Source organism: Erythrolamprus reginae, chromosome Z, assembly GCF_031021105.1.
Source record: "Erythrolamprus reginae isolate rEryReg1 chromosome Z, rEryReg1.hap1, whole genome shotgun sequence".
Lineage (NCBI taxonomy): Eukaryota > Metazoa > Chordata > Lepidosauria > Squamata > Dipsadidae > Erythrolamprus > Erythrolamprus reginae.
The window spans coordinates 33069599-33084984 of NC_091963.1; the positions used below are offsets into that span (position 1 = coordinate 33069599).

General features: G+C 37.5%; 1 protein-coding gene across 13 annotated transcripts in view; it reads left to right on the forward strand.

Moving 5' to 3' along the window:
• KIAA1217 (KIAA1217 ortholog) overlaps positions 1 to 14092 on the forward strand; it is a 261561-nt gene extending 247469 nt beyond the window's left edge. For 11 of the 13 annotated variants that reach the window (XM_070727205.1, XM_070727209.1, XM_070727212.1 and 8 more), the window contains 6 exons: positions 49 to 200; positions 1675 to 1821; positions 4468 to 4587; positions 9067 to 10584; positions 11074 to 11196; positions 11867 to 14092. In XM_070727205.1, the coding sequence (XP_070583306.1) occupies positions 49 to 200; positions 1675 to 1821; positions 4468 to 4587; positions 9067 to 10584; positions 11074 to 11196; positions 11867 to 12391 (2585 nt within the window). In that variant the 3' untranslated portion in view covers positions 12392 to 14092. Of the gene's footprint in view, positions 1 to 48; positions 201 to 1674; positions 1822 to 4467; positions 4588 to 9066; positions 10585 to 11073; positions 11197 to 11539 lie in introns of all 13 variants that reach the window. The other 2 variants (XM_070727217.1, XM_070727218.1) reach the window with 2 other exon arrangements.
• The last annotated feature ends 1294 nt before the right edge of the window (positions 14093 to 15386 follow it).

Here is a 15386-nt window from a genome sequence, read left to right on the forward strand (position 1 = left end):
TAGACTGTATGAAACCATTTCATTGGAGATAATCTTTGATTTTTTCAGAAGATAGTCCCAAAACAGAACAGGAGCTGGAAAAGGCAGTGAAGTCTCCACCTCCTCCACCTCCACGGCGAAGCTATGTGCTAGGATCTGGATTAAGCACAAGACTGAGTGAAGTCAGTTATACAGCCAGAAAAGATAACACTATCTCCAAGGTTTGATGATGGAGGCACCTCAGATGTCCAAAACAGGAAACATTTTGGGACAAGATAGTATCTAGCTTATTTTTACATCACTTTGAATTAAGTACTGGGTGGAGGGGGGGTATGATCTAAAGAGGCAAGAAATTTAAAAATAAATTTTATTTTTTTTATTTAATAGGTGGGGTCACTAGCACTGTATAGGGAAGTGCCAACCCCCTCCCTCAAATAATTATAACCATTAACCAGCAGGTTATTCCCAGCACGTGGGACTTAACCTTTCTGCTGTTTTACCAGTATACAGTCTCACTCATACTGTTTCATTTCTGTGTACATTTAAGGAAGTATTTGCACTTTGAAAGCCACCTTGGAAACGCTCATCTTATACAAAGAGACAAAATGAATCAAAGCAGTTCCATCAAAATGCTTTCAGCATATTCTCCTTTAATCATCTGCTAGCTTCAAACTAAAATAAGAAAATCAAAGTACCTGAAAATGTTTTAGTCAAATACAGGTAGTTGTAGACTTACAACTGGTTGCTTAGTGATGATTCAAAGTTATGAAGCACACACACACACGCACCAAAAAAAGATACTTGTGTCTCAGTTTTATTTATTTATTTATTGGACTTATATGCCTCCCCTCCCCATGGACTTGGGGCGGCTTACAACATTTCGATAAAAAGGATACAATATATAAAACATTTCTAAGCCAATAAATAAAATAATAAGTTTCAAAGTTTTGATGGTCTTACATTACATTGCAATCATGTGCCTGCATTTTGGATGCTTGGTAACTGATTTGTAGCATCCTGCAATCACCTGATTGTAATTTACAACTTTTTTGCCGAAAACTCCAGTCTTTGACAAAAACACCGCAAATGATGGATCCCCTCAGTTGCAGCATTTGCTTTAATGACTGCTAATTCACTTAACCATAGTGAATCATTTAATGACCATTGTAAAAAAAAATTCATACAATTGGGTCAATCATGTGATGACACAGCTTGATGATCCTGACTTGCAAACATAATAGGCAGGCTCCATTATAGATATGGGTCAAGGAACATATGTATGTGTAAAATCCAAAAAGGCCAATATGCCATAGTGGTTAAGACTCTAGTCCTCCATTAAGCAGGAAAGCCATCTGGCGATCATGGTCAGCTGCTTCTTCTCAGCCTCCATGTCAGCATCAGACTATGGGATAAGTTTGAGTGAAAGAACAAACTTATGCTGCATCATACATTGACAGCTTTGCTTTATGGCGCAAAAATAAGTGAAATCCAATAGGATACGGGCTTAGAAGGGCCCCCACAATGCGCCTCCTATCCAGATTTGATAATAGGGGATGCCCTGCCTTTAGGGGGAAGGGGTAAAGTCCAGATTTCTCCAGAACAGCAAATAAAAAACATTGAAATGATTATATGAGCAGTATAATAATAAATCAGATGAATTGTAACTTTCACCTTTCTTGTTATCATGCAATTTAGGAAAGCAGTGAAGATTATGTTCAAGCAACATCACCCAAACTCTTCCCAGAAAAAAATGCCTCCCTTCAATCAGCCAGCACAGTAATGAAGGATGAAGAGGAAGAAGAGGAAGAAGAAGAAGGAGATAAAATAATGGCAGAACTACAGGTATAATATTATTAATTTGCCTAAAGTAAAATGTACCTTTTCTAAGGGAACCTAGAAGGCAGTATTATTATTATTATTATTATTATTATTATTATTATTATTATTATTATTATTATTTATTAGATTTTTATGCCGCCCCTCTCTGTAGACTCGGGGCGGCTCACAACAGTGATAAAAACAATACACTACAAGAGAATAAGGAAGTTTCACTGCAATGATGAGAGGGAATTTGAAGTGCCACTATGGCTAAGGTATAAGATTGTCTGCTTATAGACAATCTAGTTTCCAGTCCCATGGTTCATATTTAGATATTGGTCACAAAAGTTAAGTGATTGGGATAAGATTAAGATAAATTCTTCCTAAATTTTTCTCAATTAAACATTTTTTTAGGTTTTAAATATATATTTTGGTTCAAATGACATTGCAACTCAATTCAGAGGTAGGGAAGTTAACCTGGACATTGTTAAGGATTTTATTTGTCACAGTCCAAATGTGCAAAAATTTAATGTAAATTCCAGGAACTTGAGTTTTGAAATGGATTGAGAGCCAAGGGAAAAATAATTCAAGATTAAAGATTTACCAGAACAAACTGATCATGATAAAGTAGAAAACATTAATTGCCCAAAATTGAATTGCATTCCAATTCTTCCAATGAAAACTGTTAAATTTGCTGAACTGTATACTATAGGTTTTTTTTAATTGACTGCACTTTTAAAGCCAGACGATCTTTGCAGTTACTTTTTCTTTTATAGTCAACAGAAGACAAATATTCAAAATTAAACTAGTCTCTATCTTAGACCTCAGTACCATCAGCCATCTTAAGAAATAGATGATTGCATAGTTCTTCAACAAGGCTTTGGTTGCCAATGTAATAATGCCAACATTTTCTGGTACCATTATGCAATCTTGCACAATGATTATCCCACCCCGAATCATACAATTTCAGCAGTTTCACATTAATATCATATGTGCAAATATTATTATCATCTTAGATGGCGCATAAAGAATTCAAAGATTTGGAGAAGCACCAAAGTTCTTGCATAAAATTGCTCAATTTATGAGGGTGATGTCATAAGAGTTGGGAATTTTTAGATTAAATATCTGAATCTTATTTAGATTAAGTCAGTTAGGATGTATAGGCAGCCTTTATGAATATGATGCCACTATAGAGATTGTGAGGCACTCTATCCTGATTCCACTCCTGCCTCCCCCTCCAAAAATAATAATAATAATTTAATAATTTATTGGATTTGTATGCCGCCCCTCTCCGTAGCTTATCCAAATATCCAAAGCTATATTACTTAACAATGTTATTGTTACTTGTAAGTACCGTATTAGCTCTTGTTAAGGTAGGAGGTGAAGTCCAACTTTTCTAGAGGGGACTTCTACTGTCTCTAGAGCCGAGGTGGCACAGTGGTTAGAGTGCAGTACTGCAGGCTACTTCAGCTGACTGCTAGCTGCAATTTGTCAGTTCAGATCTCACCAGCTCAAGGTTGACTCAGCTTTCCATCCTACCAAGGTGAGTAAAGTAAGGACCCAGATTGTTGGGGGCAGTATGCTGACTCTGTAAACCACTGAAAGAGGAGTGTAAGCAGTATATAAGTCTAAATGCTATTGCTATCTGATGTCTTCTACATTCATTGAACTACAGCTTCCATTTATGTTTCACACTGGCTGCAAGTGCAAATGAAAAAGAATACTGCAGAACATTATTTATCAACCTTAGCAGTTTTAATATGCTTGACTTCTTTGTATCGGGGGAATTCTGGGAGTTGAAGTCACGTATCTTAAAGTTTGGTGTAGATAAATAATTAGGTTTTTATCAGTACTAACTAACTAAAGCAGAAGGCTAAGGCTTAGAAAATGGAGACATTTGTAGCTGTGTTACACTTATTGATGCTAACTAGGGCAGTGTTTCCCAACCTTGGCATCTTGAAGAGATCTGGACTTCAACTCCCAGAATTCCCCAGCCAGCGAATGCTGGCTGGCGAATTCTGGGAGTTGAAGTCCAGATCTCTTCAAGTTGCCAAGGTTGGGAAACACTGAAGTAGGGGAAACAAAGGAAGGACTGTAATTCCAGTGCTTTAAATTGAAATTTTAATCTAAAGAGTTTTTCTTAACCTTAACCTATTTTTTAGAGAGGAAAAAAATGGCTATTGTTTTTATTTTTGAATCTTTTTTACAGACCAAAGATACAAATAGTTCTTTATAAACTGGCTCATAAAGCCACCATTCACAGTTAAATGGTGATGAAAATGTAACTTCACAACCAATCTTTCTATTTATGATCTTTGCATAAAGGTAAAGCTCAAATATGATAGTAAGCACACAGTTTAGCTTTGCTACCGCTTTGTTAAAGAGCAAATTGTGGGTCCCAATTGTTATCCCTAAGCCAGGACTATCTGAATTAGTTAAATTCGACCTTTTTCTTATATTCCATGGGAAAATATTTTTCAGTGTTTATTTATCATACACAGATTATTAACTTGTTTAGCATGAGCTGATTGATGAGGCTGATTCTTAAGGCTCACATGCAAAATTTATCAATTGATTCGGGAAAGTATATACATGATTTCCCTACAAAGAAAGAATTGGCTCAGGGTTGGAAAATGTTTATGAATAACCTGCCCTATTTTAATCCTCTAGGCCTTCCAGAAGTGTTCTTACATGGATATAAACTCAAACAATCATGCTGAACAGTCCAGAAATGATACACAAATAAAAGATGCGAGGTCTGTGGCCTTAACGCATCCTAAGGAGAAGAAGGTAACAGGGTCATTTGAACTCTACTACAATCTCTTAGCCTTACCTTCTTCCCATCCTTCCAAACTAACCTTATATCAGGTTAACTCTGTGTGTCTTGATGGCTGTTTTCATTTATGGACCAAAGATAATTAATAAACAGAATACATCTGTTAATAAATAGAGTCTAATAGAATCTTCTTGAGAACAGGAAGGAATGATCAGAACCAAGTTCATTAATGTCCTTTCAGAATCAATTATGAATTACAATAGGAGAACAATTTTTAAAAATTAAATGAAAGTTGTCTGTTTTAATGTCATGATTTAGTGAATAATCCAGATTTACCAACATTTGTATATCATTCTGGTAGCAAGCCTCATTATTACATAATTCTGTATAAAATTGCACAGCAAAAATCGTTTTGTTTCCTTGTCTCTTCATAATGAAAAAAATCTACAGTTTGAATTTAACCTTTATTTATTAAGTGGATTACACAATACTAACTCCTTTTCCAGGTCTTGCCATCATAAATTATTTTTCCTTTCAATCTGTAGCTTACATACTCATAAATAGTGAAGCAGGCAATAATGTAAAAGCATTTACTAGACATTACTAGCAATTTTTAACTTCACATTAACAATATTCTGTAGTGACTCTTTAAATTTTTTTGCATATTAACAAGAATAGAATTCAAAAGAATAAAACAGGTAAAACACAGCTGAAACTGAACAGAAGGCAAAATGCTCAAATCTAAAAGAAATGAATGCAGGGGTCTTAAAGTTGACACTGAAATAATTTAATGTTCAACTGAATGAGTAGTCATTGACCTTAGAAGAATAGGTGCTTAATAATTGCGAGACAATTTGAAGCAACGAAAAAACAGCATCCAGAGAAAAATCCAACTCAAAAGTTAATTTCAATTTCTTCCCTGCCCCGCTGTTAGTGACATTCTTCCTTATAACAAAGATTACCAGTGAAGACATGTTAATGGGACTCCTCAAAGAAGAAAAAGTGCATTATTGAAAACGAGGTGTGATAAAACATCCCTTTGGCAGTGTGCTAAAAAATGGGGTTTATGTAGAGATGCTGGGGGAGATGAAGGGAGAAATGTCATACAAACAATGCCGGAGAATCTACAGTATGATAAACACATTACTTGTGTCCCAACCAACAGGAATCATTCTCATAGAATAGAGGTTAGAAATGATGGCCCCTTTTATGACTTTAACCATGGCTGGCTCAGGAATTCTGGAAATTGAAGTCCACAAGATAGAAGAGCAATCATTCCCCGCCCCGTCATAGAGGATAATCTTGCTGCTCACAATTTAATTATTGGATCTCTTATTGTCTCTGAACTTGCTTCTCTTCAGTAAACATGTCATGTCAGGATGGGCAGCATCATTAGCTATAGACAAACTACTCCATGGAAACAACCAGTAAACTGCATTTCAGTATTTTCTGATGATGTTACCTACCTTGGTAATGAAATGTTAGTACAGTGGTATCTCTACTTACGAACTTAATTCGTTCCGTGACTAGGTTCTTAAGTAGAAAAGTTTGTAAGAAGAAGCAATTTTTCCCATAGGAATCAATGTAGAAGCAAATAATGTGTGCGATTGGGGAAACCACAGGGAGGGTTGAGGCCCTGTTTCCTCCCAGGAGATTCCTAGAGAGGCCACACGGAGGTTTCTTCCCGCCTTTTCTGGCCCTGTTTCCTCCCAGGAGATTCCTAGAGAGGCCTCACGGAGGCTTCTCCCTGTCTTTTCCGGTTAGAGTTTCGGAGGCTCCGGTTTGTAAGTGGAAAATGGTTCTTTTGAAGAGGCAAAAAAATCTTGAACACCCGGTTCTTATCTAGAAAAGTTTGTAAGTAGAGACGTTTGTAGGTAGAAGTACCACTGTAGTAAGAAAGGTAAGTCAGAGAACAGAAATAATTCAACAGGAATAATTTCACTAAAATTAATGTTTAATAGTAAAGTTGTCCAGGATTGATTTCTGGCACCTGAAGTTCAGTGTTGCTGTCTCTCCCCCACCATCCAGCATTACACCTATAGCTTTGGTGGTTTTTCTTCTTCTTTTATTGTGGTATAGTCTGCATGACCTGAGTGCTAACACACTATCTCTGCATGGTAATAGCAAAACTTAAATTCCCTTTTATTTGCTGACAATTCTCTTTCTCAATTCTCTTTTTTTTAATATAAAACCATCCTCTGCACTAAAAAAAAAACAAGTGACTTTATTTATACCTACAAGAGCTTTAGAGTACCAGGGCAGTAATTTACAGTATATTTAAATTTAATAATGGCTGTATACTTAACATTTCAACATCATAATTTGATATCAAATAATTGTGACCTGTATAGAATTTTAGAATTCAATCCAAATAGTTGCTGAATTAAATTTCTAATATGACAGACCACACTATAGTCTATATTTGTCATCCCTTTTGTATTGGGTTATTATATTTTTATACCTGAACATGGAAACCACTTGCCTGTAAAGTCACCAAGCGTTGAACATGACACAATGGTTAAAACTAAACTAATGCAGCTAGTCCTTGACTTACAACCATAGTTCCCTCTAAGCTGAGCAGTGAGCAATCGCTCACTTAAAAATCATCATCAACTCAGTTTTCCAAACCTGCCCAGAAGCCGAGAGGGAAAGAGTGAGAGAGAAGGAGAGAGAGAGGAAGAGAGAGAAACAGATAGAAAAAAGAGAGGAAGGAAAAGAGAAAGAAAAAGAATGGGAGTAAAGAAGAGAGAAAGAAAATCAAAATCTAGTTTGAAACTAGCTCAACTATTTAAGTGGCATTTTGATATTGATAGAGTTGCCCTATTATGAGCTCACTGTTATAGACACACAGTACAGTATTTTATTTTGAAATTCTCTGAGGCAAAACAGGGTGGGTTTTTTATTTATTTGTTTGTTTGTTTGTTTGTTTGTTTGTTTGTTTGTTTGTTTGTTTTTTCTGTGCCACCCGGTCCCGAAGGGACTGCCGCTCAGACACTATACTTTTCCGCCCACCCCAAAAAAAAATTAGAGAGAACACTGCTTACAACCACAATTGAGCCCAGAGTTTATGTTGCTAAGTGAGAAATTTGTTAAATGAGTTTTGCCCCATTTTACAACTTTACTTGCCACATTTGTTAACTGAATCACTGTAGTTGCCAAATTAGTAACATTGTTGTTAAGAGAATCTGGCTTCTCAATTGACTTTGCTTGATAAAAATTTGCAAAGTATGATCATGTGACCTCAGGACACTGCAGCCGTCATAACTATGAAACAGTTGTTGAGTATCCATGTAAATCATGTGACTATGGGGATGCTGCAATGGTCATGTATGAAAAGTGGTCATAAGTTACTCTTTTCAGTGCTGTGGTAACTTCAAGCAGTCACTAAACGAACTGTTGTAAGTTGCGGACTACCTGTATTTTCATACCACTGTATTTTCTAAAGATCTTTGGTTTACTGGGTTGGTCTTCTGAATAGATCTCAAATTTTCATATCCTCTTTTAACCATACGGGGTACCCGAAAGATTAGCAAAACTAAGAGTAGCATTTCATTTGCATTTTCACTCCCTGCAATCAAATTTGAATGAAGTTTGATGCAATTCTTCTTAATATTTGAATGATTGATGAAATAGGAATCATTTGTCCTCTGCAGAATTTATAGTTACTGGAGGAATACTTATGCCAATAGCAAAAGCTGCAGCTTAAGTATGCAAGAATTAGAGGGCTAAGACAGGTTGTCCTACTACCCAAATACAAGGTTATATTGGACAAATAGAATAATCCAGTTTCACCTGGCATCACAGCGTTTCATCTATACGGCAGGATCTGTTTCTCTTTCTTGATAGCTCCTCCCTCAACCTTGTCTTAAATTTAATTGTAGGTTAATTTGTCAGGAAGGTTGGAGTAAAATTTGTTGTGCCACTTTTTTTCCAAATCCTTTTCTGTCAAATAAGTCCAGAACTTGTTTACTCTCTTAAAATTTATGTTTCATCACAGAAGTTGAGAAAACAGCATTTAAAAATTAAAGAGGGAGACAACAATCCCCAATAGGAATTTTGGGACCACACATTCTAATATGGTGGTATAAATGCTTTTTTTAAAAGCTAGGAGAACAGTTACATATTAGAACATTTGGAGTGGAATCAATGAATCTGTCATGATTTTCTTGGAGGCAAAATATTTCACAGTATGGAGAGCCTTTAAAGGACCAGCTCCATCTAACATTCACATTGTCTTCAAAATATTCATACTTATACGCCCTATGTTGTTCACAATTTGAAGTTATGCTATGAAGTGATACTGAAATCAACTGAAGACCGTGGAAATGGCTGTGTATTGATGTAAAGAGGGACATACATGTATTATCTGATGATATACCATCTGATTGGGATAACATCAGATAAAATCTCCATAAGAAGGGACTAAATGTCAAATAATAGTCCTGAACTAAAACGAAAGCAAAAACCTAAGTAATGCAACTCTTCCCCCCTAGGTTGATGGGGAGGCCACAAAAGATAGTGACCATCCCAAGGACAAGACTGAAGGGACAACAGAAGTCATGATCTCAGGTGCTTTCAGGATCCCTGAAAACTCTGCCGCTAGGCCAGAGTTGCTTTTGGAAAACAAGGATTATGCCAACAAAAATTCTTTTAAACCAAACACAAACTTCTCTGGTATGTTAGAAAATGAAGAAAAGAGATGTCCTGAAGAAATACAAGATTTAGCAGCAGAGACTGGAAGACAAAAACCAAGTTATGTTGCAGTAAGAGAGACTGATCATAGCACATCCCCAAAAGACCTCCTGGAAGATGCAAAGATGCCTCTTGCTGGACCATCAGATTCATACACCCAAGAAATGTCATTAGTTTCTCCATCAACACAAGAGCAAGGAAAGTCAGTTAGTGCCGATAATCAAACCACACTAAGGCATAAAGCATCTAAGAACATCACCTTAAATGATATTGATGAAGTAGATTCACCAACTAGTATTCCAGATGAGGAGAGTTCGCAATTGGAGAACGTTGGCTTCATGATTACTAGAACAGCTGTTCAGTTTCTATCAGGTGGAGAGGTTCATGACATAGTGAACAGGAGGGGAAATGCTGTACAGACTGTGAACATTGATTCCAAGAAAGAAACACCATCTCAACAAAGCACACTTGAAACTTTTAAGAGTGAAGAACCAGTGGTTTGCTTGGACAAAAAACCAGTCATCATTATTTTTGATGAACCAATGGATATCAGATCAGCTTACAAAAGACTTTCAACAATATTTGAGGAGTGTGATGAAGAGCTGGAAAAAATGATGACTGGAGAAAAAATAGAGGAGGAAAATGAGGAATTTGATACACCTGATGATGCTCACTATGAAGACACTACTGAGACAAATAGGACGCAGGTTACTGAGAAATCCAAACAACAAACCTCCTCTAATTCAGCAACCCAACTTCTACAATCTGAAGGACAGGAGATGGACAGAAAGGAGCATCAGAAATCCAGTTACACTTATGGGTCAGAACCAAAGTTGGATGTCCCTGATGCTAAGAAGAAATTTAAGTTTAAGTTTCCTAAAAAGCAATTAGCCGCTCTCACTCAGGCAATCCGCACAGGAACTAAAACAGGCAAGAAAACGTTACAAGTTGTTGTGTATGAAGAGGAGGAGGAAGATGGCACTGTGAAACAACATAAAGAAGCAAAAAGATTTGAAATACCTAGTTCTCAACCTGTTAACCTTTCTGAAAAATCAGAATCAAAGACAGCGGTCCAGGCATCTAGAACTGAAGAAATCAGGAAGAACACATACAGAACTCTAGACAGCCTGGAACAAACTATCAAACAACTGGAGAGCACCATTAGTGAGATGAGTCCAAAGTCAGTTTTTGAAACCACGGGCCAGGCAGAGAGACCTTCTTCTGGTCCAGGCTTTTTCTCACCCAAAGAATCCAAAGTGGTGGAAGAAAGCAATGCTGATGTTGAACCCCTTCTTTCAATACGATCGTCTTCACGAAAGGTACTTTAGTATGAGAAATCACAACTCCAGCTGCTTTCTAAAAATCTGCAACCATAATCAACAATAAGCAAGAGGTGTCTTCTGATTGGTTTGCTTCTTTTCCGGTGGCTTGTTGGTGCATCCAATTTTAGTACCTAACAGCTAATATTGTGTGTTTTCATTTTTATTTTTATTTTTAAAAACCCGCTGATTTTTGTTTGATTTTGGTGGTGGGCATAAGATGCTTAGTATTCTGTTGTGGGTGCAACAGTTAAATTAAGGTTGATTAAGCAGTTGAACTTTTATTCTACTTTTGATTCTGGAAATTAACACCAGTGGTTTGTCTCTGACTTTGATGTGGTTTCCTCTGGTGCTTCCATGCATGTTTGAGCTTTAGCTTCTCACCTAAAGCAGCTTTTCCCCATGCACTGTGATTGTTCTCACCTATAATGAGCCCAGTTGACCTGTCTCCCTTGTGTCTTTCCTACCTTATACCTGCTTTCCTCGCAGAATTCAACCAACACTTCACAGACAAGCAGGATGCCAATCCCTGCAGCCACAAAAAGTAGGCAAGGAGGTGTGGACAAGACGGTCAAGCCGCACAAGCTGCAGGATCAACGCCAGTACAGACAGGTAGTTCTACCCTAAACCAAATCTTGGGATGAAGTCAGTACTGAGACGTATGCTTTGCATAAATGTATAAGTCCAGTTGCCAGTTTTGGATGCTACCAAATCATGGACTGTCTTCCCAGTGAAGATCCTGAATTGGAATCCAGGGCTTTAAGGGTTTGGGGCATGAACGTATTTAATAGTTGCATTATTCTGGTATCAGCTTGTGCATGTCGTGGCAAACATCTCCTGCTTTCGAAGTTTTGTTCCGGTACTCAGCTGTAATACTTTTTGAAGTCAGCAATAGGAACCGACAAGTCTGAAGTGTTTCTGATTAAAATGTTTCTACTAACTCCCTATTTAACAGATTTCAGTCAGCACCTCTTAACCACCCACCGGAGTGTTTCCATCTTCACCTTAACAATTCTGACGCATGTTTCACCAGCTGATCAGCCCCCATATTTGGGGTCACTTTCCCACATACCCTTTTCTTTGAACTTCCTCTTGCTCTGTGCAATTTCTGCTGTGCAGCTTAAAGGGACAGGAAAAATGGGGAAAGATCCAGCCCATAAATGCAAGACTTAGGACAGGTTTGAACAAGTCATTCTTATTCTTCTCAAGCTTAATTTCCTACATATTCCCATGCTTGTGATGTATGCTGACTTAAACTGTCTCCCACCGTCTTTATTTACAGGCTAATGGAAGTGCTAAGAAAGCTGGTGGGGACTATAAAGCTATTTCCCCAATTCTATCCGCCTCAAAAATTCCAGCCTTTTCTTCCACTTCTGGAAAAAGTAGTTCTGTGTCTAGTGGTGATAGCACTAACATTCCAAGCCTTTCCACTAAAGCCTCTGTTCCTTCTAATTCTCTCAGTCCTCCAACAGGTCGTCCTACTCATTCTTCTTCCTTAATCCCTTCAGTTGCTAATGGCTCCTTAAAATTCCAGAATCCTACTCACACAGGTAAAGGCCACAGTCACCTTTTACTCTCCACACAGACTCAAAATGGCCGCCCAACCCCTCTTCCTCCATCTTCCTTTTCCTCAGCTTCCTCCTCCTCCTCCTCCTCCTTGCCCTCTTCCATCTCTACCCCATTGCCAAACCAAAGTATGAAGAACATTCGGTCAATCCACACACCCAGCTTTACCAGCTACAAGTCTCAGAATGGAAGTGCCAGCAAAGCCACTCCATCTTCCACCATCACCAAAGAGTCATCTTAAAAGTGATACCTGGGCCTGTACAGTTCACCAAGCCTTCCTAATATGCTGATGATGTTGCAACCAGTTTTACAGCTGAAGATTGTTACCCATCTTATTGTATCATTTCAGGCTGAATGCTAAAATTTGTGCTAAATACTAGGGTAACATCATGAATTAGTGATAAATGTAATTTTTACGCATTCATTACGGGTCCTCGGAGAGAGGCGGCATACAAGTTTAATAAATTAAATTGAATTGAATTAAACAGCCAAGGGGATTATAATATGAAGCACAGATTGTCTTTTAAATAGAAATTGTTATAAGAATTGGAAGGATGTGAATGGACTGGAAATATGTGCACAAAAATGTATTGAGCATGAAAAACTGTATTTAAGAAGCCTGTGTTTTTTGTATAAAGCTATTTTTAAGTACAAGAATTAAAGCATCGGGATAATAAGAAGACTATAAAACTGAGACTAAAATATTTTTCTTTTTATTTTGGAGTTATTCAAATTTGTTATAGAATTCTATTTTTGTCAACAAAGAAAACCATCATGGTTACTTTAAAATTTCTTTTGTCAAAACATTTGATACAATTATAATGTACATTTGATAGTAGAATGCACAAATATAAAGGCTAAGACAAACTGATGGGGCAATTTTATTGCACTGCCAATCAGATTATATTTAATAATTTGCCATGCATTTGGGGGAAGAAGGAATTGTTTATTTGCTTACTCGTTTTAGCTAAGCTTTGGTTTATTTTTTTGTTTTTTCCATATTAATTAGACGTAGATAAACTATGTAGTATTACAATGTGGATTTTTGAAGTGTAAACCTCTGTACTGCTCTGTATAATGGAAAGCTTTTGTACATATTATAATATAAAGATTATAAATATAAATACATGAATCTAAACAATGCATGTGGCTGGGCACATTGACTACTTTTCAACACCAAAGGTCCATTATGCATATCAAATTTTGAAAAAATATTAAAAGGGGGGGGGATTGAGGAGGATTTTGGAAATCATCATCTGCAAAATCGAAGTGCACTTTTGTGATACCTTGTTTATACAACAATACCTTGTTTATACAACATATACAAGTTAAAGGTTAACCCTTTGCAAAAAATAAAAGGGTCCATGCTTACAGTTCGGTATCACTTTGTCACTAATAGTAACTTCTTAATCTTGTTTTTTTAGTGTCTATGGACATGATTTGGGAGAAAATACCCTGAAATCCCATTGATTTCAGTAAAAATGTGCATGCATGTGCTTACATTCATTATGCAAATACTAACTTTTATGGCTCAGTGTTTATTTTGCAGCTATTTCTTATAAAAGAAAGACAGTAATGTACTCAGCAAAATGATGGCTTTGCTGCTGATCAGTTGTTACAGAACATTCAAGTACAAAAGACATAAAAATAGACGAGGAAAACAGAAAAATAGATGGATGGATAAGATGATAGATAGATATAGATAGATAGATAGATAGATAGATAGATAGATAGATAGATAGATAGATAGATAGATAGATAATGATGATGAAGATAGATAGATAGATAGATAGATAGATAGATAGATAGATAGATAGATAGATAGATACAAAGTGAACATTTCTATCAAAGTCTTTCAGAAGTGTTTGATGCAGGATAGTCACTAAACTTAAAGTCAGCAGGTTAAATCTCATATCAACAATAAACTGTGAAGGAACCTACAGTCTCCAGGTTTTTGCCTTTTTCATAGTTGTCTTGGGCATAATCTTTGGTGCTATATTGCAAAAACATATTGGCAAAATGTTTTTCAATTATACATATTAAGGTAGTTTAGATCAGGGGTATCAAGCTCAAGGCCTTTGGGCTGGATTTGGCCATGGGGCCCTGCAGGGCCACCCTGAAAAAAGCAAAAAATTGCTCCGCAGTGTCTTTGCCAGTGAAAATGGAGTTCAGGAGGTCCATTGCGCACCCCTGCCTATGTCCATTTTTACTGGCAGAGTGCTAGGGGAAAAAACCACTAGCAAAAGTGGCAAGGAGACATGGATAAATATTTCCCCTTTTGCATTTGAGCATCCAAGAAGGAACAGGAAAGAAGAAAGGGAAATATGAAAGAAAAAGAAGGAAAGAGGGAAAAGGAGAAGAAAGGAGAATGAAGAGGGAAGGGAAAAGAAGAAAAGGGAGAAAGGAAATGAAAGGAAGGAAGGTTGGTTATAATGAGAGGGAAGGAACCCTGCAGCCATTCCGTCATTCCCTTGTTTCCTCCTCCCAAATTTTGCTGGTGATTTCACATCCTATCACTTGGAATGCATTGGTTACAAAGCCCAATCTGCTTGCGTGGAGAGGGTGTGAGCCTCCCTCTGACCCACACACTTTGCCCTTTCTCACACACCATGAGCAACCTGGCCAAGGAGAGTAAGAACAGCAGCAGCAGCCTCAAAAAGGAGTAAGCACAGCTGGGCACACTCTCGGGGAAGCGAGATGTGAGCTTCCCGATGCCCTGGGAGCTCAAGGGCCAGGCTGGACGCTTACCTTCCACTGCCTAAATCTCTGAACAGCCTACGCCACCATCCGCCAATCCTCTGCATGGTCCGAAAGGAGGAGGAGGAGAAGAGTTTGGTGCTCTCCCTGGTTTCACCTTCCTTGTGCTGGACACAATGGATCCCCCCTAGCCCTGCCTGGGCCACCATGAGTGCCCCTGACATAGGTGACATCAAGCTGGCCATGCCCACCTGGCTTTCAAGATCAAACACAAACTTGATGCGCCCCTTAGTGAAATTAAGTTTCACACCCTTAGTATAAATAGTTAACAAGCAGGGATCCTTTTTCAAATATGGCTATTAGAGATTTATCTAGAGACATTGCTACATTGCTAGATTTTTCATTCCTAAAGCTCTCAAAAATAATTTAAAATTCAAGCCTGGTCATTTTCCCCACCTCACAGCTCTGAACACCGTAAACCAGTAGAGTCTTTCTGTACGTTTCTATATATTTTGCAGAGATTTAGTATTGTAAATGAA